The sequence below is a fragment of the Bos indicus genome, chromosome 25, assembly GCF_029378745.1.
Source record: "Bos indicus isolate NIAB-ARS_2022 breed Sahiwal x Tharparkar chromosome 25, NIAB-ARS_B.indTharparkar_mat_pri_1.0, whole genome shotgun sequence".
NCBI lineage: Eukaryota > Metazoa > Chordata > Mammalia > Artiodactyla > Bovidae > Bos > Bos indicus.
Window position 1 is genome coordinate 42236846 of NC_091784.1, and position 18362 is coordinate 42255207.

The 18362-nt window shown below is 51.7% G+C and overlaps 1 protein-coding gene across 2 annotated transcripts in view; it reads left to right on the forward strand.

Annotated features, from left to right (window-relative positions):
• Nucleotides 1–18362, forward strand: part of MAD1L1 (mitotic arrest deficient 1 like 1) — a 247067-nt gene that overhangs the window by 165210 nt on the left and 63495 nt on the right. For both annotated transcript variants that reach the window (XM_070780322.1, XM_019987512.2), the window contains exon 14: nucleotides 3949–4037. In XM_070780322.1, coding sequence (XP_070636423.1) covers nucleotides 3949–4037 — 89 coding nt within the window. The remainder of the gene's footprint in view (nucleotides 1–3948; nucleotides 4038–18362) is intronic.

Consider the following 18362-nt stretch of genomic DNA (forward strand, 5'->3'; position numbering starts at 1 on the left):
GGGTCGTATGGACGCCAACTCCGCAGGGGCCTGCCTGTGCCGCGTGCGTCCACACGTGTCGGGGTGGGACGTGCTCAGGGCTTCTCCAGGACAGGCTGCCGCTCCAATCCTGGGCTGTCAGCTCGCAGGACGTCTGCTCCGTATTTGCCAAAAACTCGCTTGAGTTTTGACAGTCAGTCTTAAGATCCCTTAATAACATACGGGTAATTTCTCAGCACGAATGTATTCATTTCAAGCAAAAACCAACATGCTCGCTGTAAATAGGAAGATGCTAGATTAGTTCTACCGAAGCCACCAAGTGGTCAGCAGTGCCCGGTGTTAGAACCGTAGCCTGGTGATCTGGGGATTGCAGTGGTCACTGTTGGACAGGAAGAGACGCAGGTGCTTCCTGGTGCTGGGGAGGAGCAGGGACGCGGCCGGGGCGAGACGGTCGGCCAGCAGGCCTCGCAGCCCACTTGAGACACCACGAGGCAGTGGGTGGCAGAGCCAACACACAGAAACTTGACGGAGCCTGTGTCTACAGATGACAAGTCAGACGATGAGGAAAACCCTCCCTCCTACTCCAGCAGCAGTAAGACATGGGCAGACGCAGGAGCCGCGGGTCCTGACGGACAAGCCGGCTCCGCCTTCGGCCAAGCCCTGGGACATGCCCCAGGTTCCTGAGAACGGGCCATTTGGGTTCTATTTTTAAATTATGGGGTGGGAGGGGCAGGAGAGAGAGGGCCCAGGATTCTTGTCGACAGGACGTTGGAAGCTGACCTGGTTACAGACAGGACGGCTGGGCCCCGCCCTGAAGCCCAGCAGGACCCGTGGGGCCTTCCCCGCCTCTCGTCTGTGAAAGACTTTTGCCTCCCAGGCTGTCCCCCAGTTCCAAAGAGCAAGTGTAATCAGAAAAGCAAGAAAACGCAGAAACAGAGGGAAACAGTCAAGCAAGCCGGGACAGTAATGAGTTGGCTCTAGCACGAAGCGCAGGGCCTTCAGTTCCCCCTCGAGGCAGTGGGTAACTTCCTGGCCCGTGCGCTTGCTTGTCTTGCAGATGCTGAGACACCTGCCAGCTCGAAGGCGTTCACTAGGTCCTGGCCCCCTGCATGTCGGCCCAAGGCCAGGCCGATCCAGAAGGTTGATGGTATTGACGCCCAAAACACCTGCCAGTTACCTCCTCACAGCAGAGCAGAAGAATGCCCGCAGGCCGCTCAGACACCCACAGCCCTCGCCGCGATCTTGTCTTTAAAAGCCCTCCCTGAAAGCCGCTGGGGGTTCGGGGCCTTGGGCTTGAGCAGCCCAAGCTCCTCGCCCGCCCTGGGCTGGACACCCTGCAGTGAACACTCGGGTCACCGCAGCCTGTGAGCGACTGATTGCCGTGCGTTGTGCGGTGACGACGTCAGATGGGACTGCAGGTGGACTTGCAGCTCTGGGACTTGGCCTGCGCGGTTGGCTCATGCCCAGGGGACCGGCATGTCTGAGCTGCCGGACGGGAAGCAGGTCAGACGTTGGTTGGCAGGAGGGTGGCCGTCAGGGGCGGTTCCGGGAGCCGTGACGGTGAACTGGGCACTCTCTGTGTGCGGATCTGGAAATGCCTCCAAGTGTACCACGTGAAAAAATTTAACGTACAGAATAAGGTTAGAATACATACAGAATAACGTTTTTATGGAACGTCAGCCTTGTAACTGGTAAATGCGTGAGCCGAGCCTGGGGCTGCAGGCTGGGAGAGGAGCCAGGCAAGGCTGGAGGGAGGCTTCTCCACTTCACCGGTCTGAGTGCGATTCCTGAGGCTGCAAAGCGCCCGTGGGTTCCAGGATGAGGTGTGTAGTCCTCTGGCAGGGCCTGGCACCAGGGCTGTGGGTCTCCAGGAGAGACCACCACCGCGCCCTGCTGCCAGATCAGCCCCCGCCTGCATAGAACAGGGACCAACCCGGACCACCTGCCGGGCCCATGTTCCCCCAGGGAAGACCCTTCCAGGTCCAGGGACGTTCGTGTCCGCTGGTCTGTTTGATCGTGACCATGAAGGTGGACACAGTGAGGAGAGGGTGCTCCTGGGTGACCACCACTGGCCACTAGGTAGGAGGGGGCGTGGATGGCATCAGAGAGGAGGGACTGGGCACTTGGGGGCGGCAGCACACGGGCAGCTTGGTTCCCAGGAGGAGCTTTGTCCAAGGCTCCGGCTTCTGAGCAGAGGTCTGGGGCTCTGGACACAGTGGACGCCGCTGCTCTTGAACACGGCCGGGTTCTGCTCTGCTCGTGCCACCACGTGGCGCAGGCATCACTGGTGCCGGGTAGTGAATCTGGCCATCGCCCTGACGAAGGGGCCCTGCCAAGGGCACCTGCCACCTCGGGCGCGTGCAGCTAGCGTGGCGGGCGCTGGGCTGTGTCTTTCAGCGCCAGGAGAGGCAGAGGAGCTGGGTGTGGGCCTGCGTGTAACTCAGTTCTGCCGAGGCTGTTCTGGGAGCTGGTCCCCAGGGTGCTTGTGCTTGGTCTGCGCTCCGGCGGGCAGGCTCAGGTCTCCCAGGCCCGCTGGCCCATTTAGGGGCGGGGTCTCCTCCGGGGACCTGACGGCTGATTGGGGCGTCACACGACTGCGTGTCTGGGGCCCAGGAATCCCTCAAGTCAGGTCACCCAAGGAGGCGCTCACAGAACTGGCCTGGAGGGCTTGGTTCAAGAGGCAGTGCAGCAGGCGTCAGCCCGGCCACAGATCCCGCATTGAGGACACCGCCTCACTCCCAGCCGGGGCCTGCGGCTGGTGTGGACCCCACGAGGAGCCTTCCCGGCATCCCCTGTCCCCTCGGGGGCTCGGCGGGGAACTAAACGGGGTTAAGGTCCTCCCTGGGCATCAGGACAGCCAGACCAGCAGGAGTCCCCGGGTCGGGCAGCGGGCCAAGAAGGGAGAATGCCGATGGCCGATGCAGGCCAGGAACAGCCTAGCTGGGTGACAGTGACCCACACACGGGGGACCGGGCTGGCTGGGGTCAGGGATGGCAGGCCCTGGGGGTGGGCTGCAGAACGGCCGGAGGCCAGTGTGGGGACAGTGGTCCTGCGCCTGCGGCCGGCCGCCTGGCCTGGGGCGTCCTTCCGCCTGCTGTGTCCCATCGGGGCCCTCAGAGCCCAGGGCAGCTCTGGCCGAGCGTGCTATGGCTGGGGTCAGCCCCACCCCTGTCCCCCTCGGATCCGCGGCTGGGTCTCCGCCCTGCTCTTCTCCAGCCTCATCTTGCCCCCGCCCCCACCACTTGTTACAACAGCTCACTTCCTGGTTGCCTTCCGCACAGTCTGTGCAACTTGACATCCTGTTGAGGACGCTGACGTCCAAAATAACGGATCAGGACTATCAGAACCGATCAGAGTGCTGCCGCGCTGGAATACGTTCTTTCCAGCTGCTGGGTCTCCTTGCCTCAGATTCTGACGTTTCCCCTCAGTGTGACTATGTCTCCCTCCGTAGCTGTTGTGGAGACAAGAACTAAAATGCTGAAGCTGCGTTTGCGGGAGGCCTGGCGGCAGACGGGAGCCCAGGGAGGAGGGTCTCCTCACCTGCCCCCCACAGGGAAGTGGCTGTGCCCCCGGGCTCCTGGGGCCCATGGTCCAGGCTGACCTCTCGCCCGTGTCTCCCGGCCTGTGGTCCAGGCTGACCTCTCGCCCGTGTCTCCCGGCCTGTGGTCCAGGCTGACCTCTGACCCGTGTCTCCCGGCCTGTGGTCCAGGCTGACCTCTCACCCGTGTCTCCTGGCCTGTGGTCCAGGCTGACCTCTCACCTGTGTCTCCCGGGACCCTGGTCCAGGCTGACCTCTCGCCCGTGTCTCCCGGCCTATGGTCCAGGCTGACCTCTCGCCCGTGTCTCCCGGCCTGTGGTCCAGGCTGACCTCTCACCTGGGTCTCCTGGGCTCCTGGTCCAGGCTGACCTCTCACCCGTGTCTCCCAGGCCCCTGGTCCAGGCTGACCTCTTGCCCATGTCTCCTCACAGCTGGAGATGGAACTGAAGATACTGAAGTCACAGGCGGGCCCGGCTGAGCAGAGCTTCCTATTCTCCAGGGAGGAGGTGAGCTCACTCAGGTGCGTCCTGCCCTCCTGCCCTGTGCCCACCCGCCCTCTGTCTGGCCCCCCTGTGCCCAGCTCCCCTGTGCCCAGCCCCCCTGTGCCCACCCTGCTGTGCTGTCTTCACAAGTCTCCCCTCTCCACCCCCACACCGGGTTGGCCGTTGCTCAGCAGCTTCCTCCTGCCCCGAGCCTGGCAGACAGCAGGGTGCCCCGCGTGGCACTTTCTGCAGGGACCTGACTCTGCTTCACCTGCGGGTGTGCACTCGTAACAACAGGAGGTGTCTCCTGCCTCCCCTGCCTCAGAGGAGGGCACAGCTACAGAGGGACATGGACCCTCAGCCACCACCCACAACCCGGGCAGAAGCAGAACCCGCCCCCGCGGGCCTGGGCCTGGTGTGTGAACCATGGCGAGGGTCAGGCTGCCCCTGGACCCTGGTGCCCACTGGCTGAGGGCTTGGTCTGGAGGAGAGCCGTTATGGGAGCCCTGCGTTTGATCAAGGAGGCTTTTGCAGCCCCACGCCCCTCCCGACCAGGGCCGCTCCTTCAGGAGGAAGCCCACTCACCAGTCAGAGGCCTCCTCTGCCTGCCTGCAGACACCCCCGGGAGCACAGCTCCTGCAGCCATGTTTGGGTCCCGGGCCTGCTGCGCCCCTGCTGCCCAGCTGCAGGAACCGGGGGGCGTCCCAGCCGGGGCTGTGCCCAGCTGCCACTCCTGCACTGATCCTGCGGCAGGCGGGAGGGGCAGCCTCCCCCCAGAGCAGAGCCTCTGGGCCCGGGGTCCTCGCCTGCCCCGCGCTGCCCTCTGGAGGACCAAGGGCCGTCTGCTGTCCAGGGTCCTGAAACGTCACGGCCGTGCTGCCGTGTGTCTGGTGCTGGACGGTCGGTGGCCTTTCGGTCTGGCGTCTCACACTCTCCAGCTCTTGGAAAGTCCCTTCAATTATTCACTGGTCATTTTTCCTCTTCTGTTTTCTCTGGTTTCTTTCTGAAGCTGTTACTCAGATGTTGAACTTTCTGGATGCTTTCTGTTATAAAAACACTTTTGATCCTGTTTTCTATCATTGGGCTTTACTTTCTATAAAATGTTCTCAAGTTATCAGCCCATTCATTCTTTATTTCTGGTGTTATATTCTTAATTTCTTGAGGGTTTTTTTTTTTTTTTTTTTGGTAGCATTGTTCTTTGAGTATTCCCTCATGTAAAATGTGTTCACTAGCTCTTTGATGTCATAATGGGACTTTCTGAAGTTTCCTTCAGTCCATACCCCCTTCTGTTTATGCTGCTTTCTCTGTCAGCGTGGTGGCTGGGGGGAAGGCCTCCTGCTGATGCTGTGCCTGCAGTCCTGGCAGTCCTGGTGGTCTGCTCACAAGGAGGGGGCACTGACCCCTCCCGGTCCCGCCTGGGCCCGATGGACTCTGCTGGTGGCTTCACTAGATCTACCGTGGCTGTTTCACGGGGAAGCCTCGTGTCTTCGGGAAAGAGCACTGTCTGGAGGTGGGCTGCCAGCTTCTGGGTGCAGAGCTGGGGCAGGACCAGGGTTTGGCATTCGTGGACACGGCCCTTCAGTGCCCCACCAGCCGGGGCAGCTTGGCCCTCCACCTGGTGTCCCTCTGCTCCGAGACCTGCTCTCTTCTCTCTCAAGAAAATAAATCTCTGGTCTTCAGCAGGGGGTGAGGTCTTGCAGCTTGGTGCTTGGTGTGTCCAGGATGCAGTAGAGCCCACCCTACCTGGAGTCGGGACAAGACGACCATCGACAGACACCGGCGCCACAGCGACTCAGGCGGGGAACTGCCTGATGAGGGTTTTACAGCAGCAGCATAGGAACGCTTCTGCAAACAGTTACGCATCCTCTTTAAACAAATGATAAATTTCAATAAAGAAAAATCGTCGTTTTTTTTTTTTTTTTAAGAACCAAATGTAAATTATACACCTGAAAAATACAATAACCAAAATACAAAACTCACCAGGTAATAACACCCCACAGTAGACTGCCAGGCCAGTAGAAACCCCTCAGCAGAGCAGCTGGGAGACAGACTGAGCGCAAACAGGAGCAGAGCCTCAGGGACCCGTGGTCAGCAGACAGAGGGGCACCTCGCTTAGCTGGGGTCCCAGAGGGGAGAAGGGTGTTGAGGCTGAGAAGACACCCTAAGAAGTAATGACTGGCAGTTTCCCAAATCTGGTGAAGGGCATGAAACTACAGGTTTAAGAAGCTCAATGGACCCCTTACATCCTCAAACCCAAGAAACCCGCACCGTGACATGTGCTGATCAACCTCCTGAAGATTAATCACGAAGGAAAAGTCTTGAAAGGAGCTGGAGAGAAACACTATTATCTGTGGGGACATGGATCTGAGCGGCAGCGGGTTTTTCATCTGAAAATGCAGAAGCCAGAGGAAGTGCACAACATTTTTCAAGTTCTGAGAGAAAAGAACTGTCAGCCAGCAAAAACATCCTACAGGGATGAAAGAAAAATCAAGACACCCTCCGCCGAAGCAAAGCTCAGAGAATTTGTCACCAGCAGACCTGCCCTTAATGAACGTCAGAGGAAGCTCCCGGACAGGAGGGGCACAGTGAGAGGGAAAAGCCTGGAAATTCGACAGGGAAAGGACAGTGGCACGGGCGAAAACGGGGAGAAGCGGCGGGGTAGCAGGCTGTCCTTGTGGTTCTGTGAGATCGTCCCCGAGGTGGAAGCCTGGAGCGTCCCGCGATGCTGGTGCTCGGCACACGTGTGGCAGCCTCGAGCCCACCTGATCCGACAGTGGGCAGTGGGTCTCAGCACTGGGAAGCCGCATCATGCATGCTCGTCTCCATGCTTCCAGCAACAGTAAAAAACACACACAACGCCGTGTATCCAAAACGCTGCAGAACGAGATTCTAGAAAGTGGCCAAGGAACCCACAGGAAGGCGAAAGAAGGGAGACAGAGGGAACAGGGAGTGTAAGTGAAGCGGCAGATGTGGCCATCGGGAGGTCGAGCTACATTTAATGTGAGCGACGTAAATGCACTCATTAGGAGGCAGATGGGCAGCGTGGATACACACACACAACCCGGTTACATCTTATCTGCAGGACTCACTTCAGCCGTGACAACACGGGTAGGTAGAGAGTAAAAGAACAAGAAATGGTGTGCGGGGCACGCATGAGTGTTTTTAAAATAGGTGTGGCTTATGCCGATGGAACAATGTCAGGTAAAGTATGGCGGACCGAAAGGGACCCTGTGTGAGGCTCTGTCTGCACAGAAGCGTGACTTCCAACTCACGGAGCCAAGTGATGGCCTGGGACGAGGTGTGGGCAGATCCGCCTGTGCGGTCGGGGCCCGGCACAGTGCCCCCAGGAGCAGCAGGGCTGGCCTGAAAGGCGGCAGAGACGCGGAAGGACTGAGCAGGGCCCGAGCAACGTCCGCAGGAGGCACGGTGGGTGGACCGCGCCCGGCTCGCGGAACAGCACGTCCTGGAGTCAGCTTCGCCCCCATGTGTGCTGTGTCCAGAGGGAGCTCGATCCGGAAGTCAGTGCCAGGGGAACCCAGGGGAGTCTCCTGGCATTTGGAGATTAAACACTCTGTTAAACAGCCCTTGTGTGAAAGAGGACGTCTCAAAGGAGAGACAGACAGCCAAGTGATGGTGAAAACAGACCTGTGAGTCTGTGGCTCGGGCAGTAGGAGAGCAGGCAGACGCCTGGTTTATAATCCAGTCTCCAGACCTTGGAAAAAGAAGGGCATAGGGAGCCCACAGCAAGCAGAAAGGAGGAACTCGTAAAGAGCAAATATAATGAAAGGAGAAAAACAGAAAATTACTGAGGCAAAAAGCCAGTTCTTGGAAAGTTAATGAACCTCCAGCAAAGGTGACGAGTGTAAAGGAGGAGGCGCGGAGCATCAGGACCTGGAAGCACGGGGGGGCCTCTGCAGCCCTGCAGCCTCTGGAGGACGTGGGGATGTTACGAGCAATTTATGCTCACAGCATCGTCAACTTGGGCACGACCGACCACTTCCTCAACATCCAGGGACTCACACACCCCATCCAAGACGAGCTGGGTGATCTGTATCACCTGTGTGTGCGCACACTCAGCCATACCTGACGCTCTGCGGCCCCAAGGACTGCAGCCCTCCAGGCTCCTCTGTCCGTGGGATCTTTCAGAGAAGGATACTGGAGTGGGTTGCCATTTCCTCCTCCAGGGGATCTTCCCGACCCAGGGATTGAACTCTCGTCTCCTGTGTCGGCAGGCGGATTCTTTACCACTGAGCCACCTGGGAAGCCCACCTGCACTGTCCTGCAAACCTTGAAAACTGGAACTCACGATCACAGTGCTTCCCCCAAAGGATGTTGCCAGGTCTGTGGGTTGTCTCTGGAGAACTGTAAACGCCGAGAGGATAAGTATCATCAGCTTTACACAGTCTGTTTAAACAGTGGAGGAGGAGGTGGCCCAGCTTGTGGGGCCTCTCCAGAGGGGCGTTGGTCAGCTCGTGGCGGTGGTGGCCGCGGGTGTGTGCATGCGTGGCGGTACCCGTGGGGCCTGTGCTCCTTGTTACCATTGACAGAGGCTCCGTGAAGAGGGCGTGGGCCTCCTCCTAAGTTTGTGCGGGTTCCTGTAATTCTTTACTGAGGAGTGGGGGAAAGAGAGAGGCTCCAAGCTGCTTTCAGAGGTGACTCCCCGTGATGCCGTTCCCGAGACCTTCTGGGCTGTTAGTGGTGGGAGCTTCCTGGCCTTTCCACGGCTGGCCCAGGGCTCGGCTCTTTTGTGTCGTTTACCATGTGCTTCTGTTTTCCAGCTTCTAAGGTTTTCTGGACGCTGTCATTTCTGTCTTCGTTTTTGCAGAAGTGGGCCTCACAAGAAGTCAGGAAGGCCTGTGCTCTAGCCTTAAAGGAATTTTGAGAGAGGTTGCACTTAAGTGTAAATGTAGAAGCCACCATCTTCAACTGAAGTCTGGCGATTTTTCTGTTCATAAGCGTTTTATGCACAGTGACCCCGCACCATGTAAACCCTGTCTCTCCACTTTGTCCTGCGACACTTTCCTGCGTTTCTGCAGCCTTCATGTAAACACTAACGCTTAGTTTGTCTCATACTACAGTTGACTGTTCCCCTTTTGGAACTTGAGTTATTTCATGTTTTCAGCTGCTGAGAACAAGCTGTGATGAACATCTCTGCATGAACCATTGTCTGTGTTTTTACACACACACACGCGTGTTTTCTGGGTCCCAGAAATCCAATGGTACTTGCATGTAGGATTCCGATGCGTTACGGTTTTGAAACCAAGACACACACCCCCCCCAACGCCCCCATCAGCAGCTCTCGTAATCATTGCGCCAAAACCGCTGACGTGCACCCCGTGCTTTCTGTGGGTCAGGCTCTGCACCCCAAGCTTTCCCTTCAGTGCTAGCCCTGAGGGATTTTAAATGCCCGTGTCATCAAGGCGTACTCCACATACGACAGGCTGTGTCCCTTGTAATGCCCAGTGTCGTGGGCACCAAGGGTGGGGCTGTGGGACTTGTCCCCCAGAGAGCAGATCTCGGACAGCATGTTATCTTTGGTGAAGCTTAAAACAATGATTGGACTTCCCTGGTTGCTTAGTGGTGAAGAGCCCTCCAGACAATGCAGGAGACACGGGTCCGATCCCTGAGTTGGGAACATCCCCTGGAGAAGGAAATGGCAACCCACTCCAGTATCTTGCCTGGAAAAATCCCACAGACAGAGGAGCCTGGTGGGCTACAGTCCATGGAGTCGTAGAGTCGGACATGACTGAGCAGCACGCATGAAAACAATGAGTAAAGTGAAAGCTAATCTGCGGGCAGGAATCCCTCAGCAGAAATGGAGTGGCCATCATGGTCAACAAAAGAGTCCGAAATGCAGTACTTGGATGCAATCTCAAAAACGACAGAATGATCTCTGTTCATTTCCAAGGCAAACCATTCAATATCACAGTAATCCAAGTCTATGCCCCCACCAGTAACGGTGAAGAAGCTGAAGTTGAACGGTTCTATGAAGACCTACAAGACCTTTTAGAACTAACACCCAAAAAAGATGTCCTTTTCATTATAGGGGACTAGAATGCAAAAGTAGGAAGTCAAGAAACACCGGGAGTAACAGGCAAATTTGGCCTTGGAATACGGAATGAAACAGGGCAAAGACTAATAGAGTTTTGCCAAGAAAATGAACTGGTCATAGCAAACACCCTCTTCCTACAACACAAGAGAAGACTCTACACATGGACATCACCAGATGGTCAACACCGAAATCAGATTGATTATATTCTTTGCAGCCAAAGATGGAGAAGCTCTATATAGTCAACAAAAACAAGACCAGGAGCTGACTGTGGCTCAGACCATGAACTCCTTATTGCTAAATTCAGACTTAAATTGAATAAAGTAGGGAAAACCACTAGACCATTCAGGTATGACCTAAATCAAATCCCTTATGATTATACAGTAGAAGTGAGAAATAGATTTAAGGGCCTAGACCTGAGATAGAGTGCCTGATGAACTATGGAATGAGGTTCGTGACATTGTACAGGAGACAGGGATCAAGACCATTCCCATTGAAAAGAAATGCAAAAAAGCAAAATGGCTGTCTGAGGAGGCCTTACAAATAGCTGTGAAAAGAAGAGAAGCAAAAGGCAAAGGAGAAAAGGAAAGATATAAACATCTGAATGCAGAGTTCCAAAGAATAGCAAGAAGAGATAAGAAAGCCTTCTTCAGTGATCAGTGCAAAGAAATAGAGGAAAACAACAGAATGGGAAAGACTAGGGATCTCTTCAAGAAAATCAGAGATACCAAAGGAACATTTCATGCAGAGATGAGCTCGATAAATGACAGAAATGGTATGGACCTAACAGAAGCAGAAGATATTAAGAAGAGATGGCAAGAATACACAGAAGAACTGTACAAAAAAGATCTTCACGACCCAGATAATCACGATGGTGTGATCACTGACCTAGAGCCAGACATCCTGGAATGTGAAACCAAGTGGGCCTTAGAAAGCATCACTACGAACAAAGCTAGTGGAGGTGATGGAATTCCAGTTGAGCTATTCCAAATCCTGAAAGATGATGCTGTGAAAGTGCTGCACTCAATATGCCAGCAAATTTGGAAAACTCAGCAGTGGCCACAGGACTGGAAAAGGTCAGTTTTCATTCCAATCCCAAAGAAAGGCAATGCCAAAGAATGCTCAAATTACCGCACAATTGCACTCATCTCACACGCTAGTAAAGTAATGCTCAAAAATTCTCCAAGCCAGGCTTCAGCAATATGTGAACCGTGAACTTCCTGATGCTCAAGCTGGTTTTAGAAAAGGCAGAGGAACCAGAGATCAAATTGCCAACATCTGCTGGATCATGGAAAAAGCAAGAGAGTTCCAGAAAAACATCTATTTCTGCTTTATTGACTATGCCAAAGCCTTTGACTGTGTGGATCACAATAAACTGTGGAAAATTCTGAAAGAGATGGGAATACCAGACCACCTGATCTGCCTCTTGAGAAATTTGTATGCAAGTCAGGAAGCAACAGTTAGAACTGGACATGAAACAATAGACTGGTTCCAAATAGGAAAAGGAGTTGTCAAGGCTGTATATTGTCACCCTGTTTATTTAACTTCTATGCAGAGTACATCATGAGAAACGCTGGACTGGAAGAAGCACAAGCTGGAATCAAGATTGCCGGGAGAAATATCAATAACCTCAGATATGCAGATGACACCACCCTTATGGCAGAAAGTGAAGAGGAACTCAAAAGCCTCTTGATGAAAGTAAACGTGGAGAGTGAATAAATTTGCTTAAAGCTCAACATTCAGAAAACGAAGATCATGGCATCTGGTCCCACCACTTCATGGGAAATAGATGGGGAAACAGTGGAAACAGTGTCAGACTTTATTTTGGGGGGCTCCAAAATCACTGCAGATGGTGACTGCAGCCATGAAATTAAAAGACGCTTACTCCTTGGAAGGAAAGTTATGACCAACCTAGATAGCAGAGACATTACTTTGCCAACAAAGGTTCGTCTAGTCAAGGCTGTGGTTTTTCCTGTGGTCTTGTATGGATGTGAGAGTTGGACTGTGAAGAAGGCTGAGTGCCGAAGAATTGATGCTTTTGAACTGTGGTGTTGGAGAAGACTCTTGAGAGTCCCTTGGACTGCAAGGAGATCCAACCAGTCCATTCTGAAGGAGATCAGCCCTGGGATTTCTTTGGAAGGAATGATGCTGAAGCTGAAACTCCAGTACTTCGGCCACCTCATGCGAAGAGTTGATTCATTGGAAAAGACCCTGATGCTGGGAGGGATTGGGGGCAGGAGGAGAAGGGGACGACAGAGGATGAGATGGCTGGATGGCATCACTGACTCATGGACGTGAGTCTGAGTGAACTCTAGGAGTTGGTGATGGACAGGGAGGCCTGGCTTGCTGCGATTCATGGGGTCGCAAAGAGTCGGACACAACTGAGCAACTGATCTGATCTGATCTGAGTCTGCTTTTGCTTATCACCATGTTCCTTCAGATCTGAAGAATGTCAGTAATCAAATACTCCTCTTCCACCCACCCACCCCCATCAGACACCACAGTCACACTTGACAGATAAGTGCCCCTGCTTGTAATCACCATCACGATAAGCTACAGAATATATACTAGGAGACTTGCTGTCTTTTCGCTGTTGTGGTTCAGTTGCTTAGTCGTGTCCGACTCTGCAACCCATGAACTGCAGCACGCCAGGCTTCCCTGTCCTTCACTGTCTCCTGGAGTTTGCTCAAACTTCTGTCCGTCGAGTCGGTGATGCCATTCAGCCATCTCATCCTCTGTCTCCCCCTTCTCCTCCTGCCCTAAATCTTTCCCAGCATCAGAATCTTTTCCAGTGAGTCGGCTCTTCTCATCAGGTGGCCAAAGTGTTGGAGCTTCAATTTCAGCATCAGTCTTTCCAACGAGTATTGGAAAAAGACAAATTGTCTTTTTCTTGGTGTACAGTCCCAGGCATTTCAATTACTTGCCCCTTGATTGGAGCACAGACTGGTGCAGTCACTTCAAAGCCCCCTCCTGCTGCCAGCTTATGTCACCCCGCACAGCCTGCTGCAGCCTCTGATCTGTCCTCTTCCCCATGGTTCCCTTTCTTTCTCAGTAATGTCCTATAAATGCAGTCCTACAATTTTACTCTCTTGAGCCCAGCATCTTTCACTTAGCGTAAGTGAAGTTCCTCCACGGTGTTGTCACCACGAAGCCCCTTATTTTCTGGTTACTGTAGCTTTCTACCAAGTTTGGAAATCAGGAAGTACAAGTTTTCCCAAGTTGTTCTTTTCCAAGGTTGTTTCAACTCCTCTGACGTCTTAACCACGTTAAGTCTTCGTATCCATGAACATGGAATATCTCCCCATCTATTTAGTTTTTCTGTAGTTTCTTTCAGCAGTCTTTTGCAGTTTTCACTATACAAATCTTTTACGTCCCTGGGTAAATTAAAACCTCAGTAGTTTGTTCTCTTTGATGCTCTTGTAAATGGACTGATTTTGTTAAATTCCTTTTTTACAGATTTTTCATTGTTGTTGTTCAGAAATATGGCTGATTTTTATCTATATTGAAACATATTAGTCACTTCAGCCAAAGATTTGTTGATTTTGTTGATCTTTTCAAATAACCAGCTTTTGGTTTTGTTGATTTTCTTACTGTTTTCCTGTTTTCTGTGTCATTTATCTCTGTTCTAGTCTGTATTATTTTCTTCCTTCTAGCTTTGAGTTCAATTTGCTCTTCCGTTTCTAGTTTTTAAGATGTGTAGTCATGTTATTGATTTGAGATCCTCCTCTTCCCTGGTGGCTCAGACAGTGAAGAATCTGCCTGCAATATGGGAGACCTGGGTTCAATCCCAGGATCGGGAAGATCCCCTGGAGAAGGGAACGGGTACCCACTCGAGTATTCCGGCCTGGAGAACCCTGTGGACAGAGGAGCCTGGCCTGCAGTCCATGGGGCTGCAAAGAGCAGGACACGACTGAGTGGCTTCTTTTCACATGTGGGGTTTAAGGCCGTAAACCCCCCGGGAGCCCGGCTGTCACTGCTGTCTTGTGTTTCCATTTTATTTTCTCCTTTCTTCTCTGATCTGTTGCTTAAGTCTGTTGTTTAGTTTTCACATATTTGTTTTCCAGTTTTTGTTCTATTATTGGGCTTTACTTTCATCTCATTGAGTTAATTCCATTAGATCAATAGATTTAGCTTACTGAGACTTGTTTTGCAGCCTGACATGTGGTCTTTTCTGGAGAATGCCCACAGGCACTTGGCCGGAACGTGTCCTCTGCTGCGGGTCTGAGTCACGGGTTCACAAGCGCTCTGCTTCCTGCCGTAGTTGCTCCTTTTTATAACTGGGTAGCAGTCCACTGATGGAAACCACAACTTAAACAAGTGCGTCCCTTCACTTCTGAGGGATGTCTGTGTTGTTTCCAGCTCGGGGCAGTTATGACCGGAACTGCTGTAAACATTTGTGTGCAGGTTGTATAGGAGCAATGGTTTCCATTTCTCTAGGGTGGATAGGAGAAGGTGATGGCACCCCACTCCAGTGTTCTTGCCTGGAGAATCCCAGGGACAGGGGAGCCTGGTGGGCTTCCGTCTGTGGGGTCGCACAGAGTCGGACACGACTGACCTGACTTAGCAGCAGCAGCAGCAGCAGGGTAGATACCCCAGAGTGGAGTTTCTAAGTAATGTGTTCAGTGTGTGTTTGGCTTTGGAAAATAGTTTGATGGTTGTTTAAACAGAGCTGTGTGAGAGTTTGGGTTCTTCTGTGTCAGCGCTTGGTACTGTCAGCATCCTTATTTTACTTAGCCCTTCTGCTGGGTGTGTAACACTGCACACCACGGCTGTCTCACTGTGGCTTTTACGTGTATTTCCCACATGACTGATGATGTTGAACGTATTTTCATTAGCTGCAACCTGCTTAACCTTTTTGGTGAGACATCTGTTTAAATATTTAGTTTTCTTGTTGCTGTTGTTTTTTTTGACTTACTGTTGAATTTTGCAATTTCTTTATTTATAGTGGATATGTTTGCCAAATATGTGATTTGCAAATATTTTCTTTTAGTCTGTAGCCTGTTTTTTGAGTCTGAAAACTCCTTGCTTAGCCTTGCGTATCAAAGATGCTCTCCTGTGTTTATTTCTTAAAATCTTATGATTCCACATTTTATATTTAAGCTTCTGACCCATGTTCAGTTGAAGTCTGTGTAAGACATGAGGTTTAGGTGAAGACTTATTTTTGCCTAAAGATGTTTAATTGCTTGCAGACAATCTATGGCAAAGGCTGTCCTTCCTTCACTGAATTGCTTTTATGCGTTTGTCACAAGTCAGTTGGGCGTATCTCTCTCTTTCCTGGACTCTCTGCTTCGCTGCATTGATCCCAGGGTTTATCTCATCAGCACTGTCTTGATTACTGGTGGCCTTGGGGTAAGTTAAAATCTGGCAGAGTGACTCGTCTGATTTCATGCTTCTTCAAAGTTGTTTTAGCTGTTCTAGTTCCTTTGACTTTCTGTATAAATTTTAAAGTTGGTTTGTCTAGATCTACCCTCCCCCCAAAAAAAAAATCCTGCTGGGTTTTATTGGCCTTGTGTTAAGTCTGGGTGTCATTGGGGAAGAATTGACGCTCTTGCCGTGTTGGGTCTCCCATTCCATGAACGCAGTATCTGTTTATTTACATCTTTGCTTTTTTTTCGTCAGCATTTTGTCTTTTCATTATACAGATTCTGCACGTTTTATTAGATTTATGCCTAAGTGTGTCTTTTTACATCAGTCGTAAGTCTTGTTTTACTTTGCCTTCCTGTTGTGTGCTACGACTGTACAGAAGCGGTGGATTCTTGAGTTGCTCGTCTCACATCCTGTGCCTTACCACATTCACTTTTCAGTTCCGTGAGGGTTTTGGTGTTTATTTTTGGTTGATTCCTTGGGGTCTTACTACGCAGATTCTGCTGTCTATAAATTATCTGAGCTTCCTTGGTGGCTCAGAAGAATCTGCCTGCAGTGCGGGAGACCCAGGTTCTATCCCTGGGTAGAGAAGATCCCCTGGGGAAGGGAAGGGCTACTCACTCCAGTGTTCTTGCCTGGAGAATTCCCTGGACAGAGGAGCCTGGCGGGCCACAGTCCGTGGGGCCACAAAAGAGTCAGACGTGACTGAGCAACTTTCATAAACTGCCTGTACCGGTTTTGTATCTTCTCTGAGTGGTGCGCCTGTGGTGCAGACGTTCAGGCTGGTGTTGCGGTGTCTGCCTCGCTCCTGGTCTTGGGGGCGCTCCTGGTCTTCTGCCGTCGAGAGCGGCGTTCGCTGTAGGTCTTTGTAGGTGTATCAGGATGTAGGTGTCCCCTCCGTTCTTGTTCAGTCTTTTATTCTTGGTTTGTCATGAATAGATGTGGAACTTTGTCAAATCCTTTCTTTTTCCACAGATTGATACCTTTGTGTTTTTTCTTCTTTGAACTGCCAATATGGTAGATTATACTGATTTATTTTTCAATTGAGCCAGCCTGACATCACAAGATACGTCTCCTTGGCTGTCACTGTCCTTTCACATTGCTGGACACAGCTTGCCCGGTTTTGCTGATGGTTGCTGGGGAGACCTGACAGGCGAGGCGGATCCGGACTCGAGGGCTCCCTGGACCTGCTTGAGCATCTGCCCCGGAACCAAAGTCTGCTGTCCACTGTTTACTATATTATGCCTTTCACCAGCTCCTCTGACACTAACAGGGGGCTCTCCCCGACCACCTTTCTCTGAAGGAAATCAACTTAGGGCTCTAGTTAATACGTCTCCTGGGCATGAAAGGAGTATTTCAGTTCTAACCCCTCTGTTGGCATTCTAGCTTGCTTGGCACGTTTATCCGTCCTCTTGCAACTATCACACGTGATTGTTCACAGCACCCCAATCACGACCTTCGAGCGGTGAAAAACTTTTATTAGAATAATACTGCATTGTTGAGCCAGTGCTTGCTTATCCATCGTGTGCCTGGGAGTACATTCGTTGATATAGTTGGAATGTAAAAGAAACAAGTAATAGCCTTGGCATTAGCAACATTAGACCTTTGCGTTAATAAGTTCTTTCTTTGTTGTAACCCACTACACTTTTGCTCCATAAGAATGTAACTTTATTTAGTACTTTCTGCATGACTCAGCGTTTTTCACTTCTGGAAATGTGTAACTCAGGGTATAAAAGCTCCTTTTGAAAATAAAGCTGCAGACCCACTTCACCTAAGCTTGGTCTCCCCATGTCATCTCTCTCGCCGACGCCGTTCATCCTGAGGGTATCCCTGGACTCTGCTGAGGCTGGACCCTGGCAGATGGTGTTTCCGGTCGTGAGGGACACGGGTGTGTGGGTTTTGTTTATTTTCTGTCCTCATCCATTTCTTTTCAAGCGTAATGCTGGCCTCCTGTGCCAAGCTGGGAATTATCCCTTCTCTTTTCTGGATGAGATTGTGTAGAATTAGCATTATTTCTTCATTAAATGTTTGTACCCTGTAAAACCATGTAGGCCTGGATATTTCAGTTGTGGAAGGGCTCTGAAGGCTGGGCTGTGGGTTTCGTGTGGGCGATGTGGCTGGGCCATGGGCAGTTGTCCGTGTGGACGCCCCCGTGGCTCCTCTGTGTGTCTGCAGGGCCCGAGGTGGGCTGCCCTCTTCCTGGTGCTGCTGCCTGGCCTCTTCCGCTGGAGCCTCATGATTTAATTGGTCTTTCCAGAGGAACAGTGGCAGATCTCTTTCATTTTTCTCATTGATTTCTGTGCTTTATTAGTTCCTTCTGTCTTCTTGCGTTGGGTGTACTTTCCCCTTTTTTTTTAGTTTCTTAAGGTGGGAGCTTAGATTGTTGATGTGAAGTTCTTCTTGTTTTCTAATATAAGTGTTTAAGGCTACAGATTTCTCCCTAAGCACTGCTTCAGCTGCACCCCACACTTGACCCCGCACCTGAGGTCTGTCGTGTTCTCATTTTCATTCAGTCACGTGCTTTCTGTTTCATTTGTCATCTTCCTTAAACTGTGTCACTGTGATGTGCTGTCACGTTTCCCAGCGTGGATACTCCCCTCTTGTCTTTCTGTTTTTGTTGTTCAGTCACTAAGTTGTGTCCAACTCTTCTGCAACCCCATGGACTGTAGTCACCAGACTCCTCTGTCCATGGGATTTCCCAGTCAAGAATACTGGAACAGGTTGCCATTTCCTTCTCCAGGGGATCTTCCCAGCCCAAGGATTGAACCCATGTCTCCTGCATTGGCGGGTAGATTCTTTACTACTGAACCACTAGGGAAGGCCTTCTGTTATGGATACCTGGTTTAAATTCCATTATAGTCTGTGAGTTAGTTTGTATAGTTTTCATTTTTTAATTTGCTAGTGTTTATTGATGCCCCAGGAATACGCTCTGTCTTGGAGAACGTCCTGT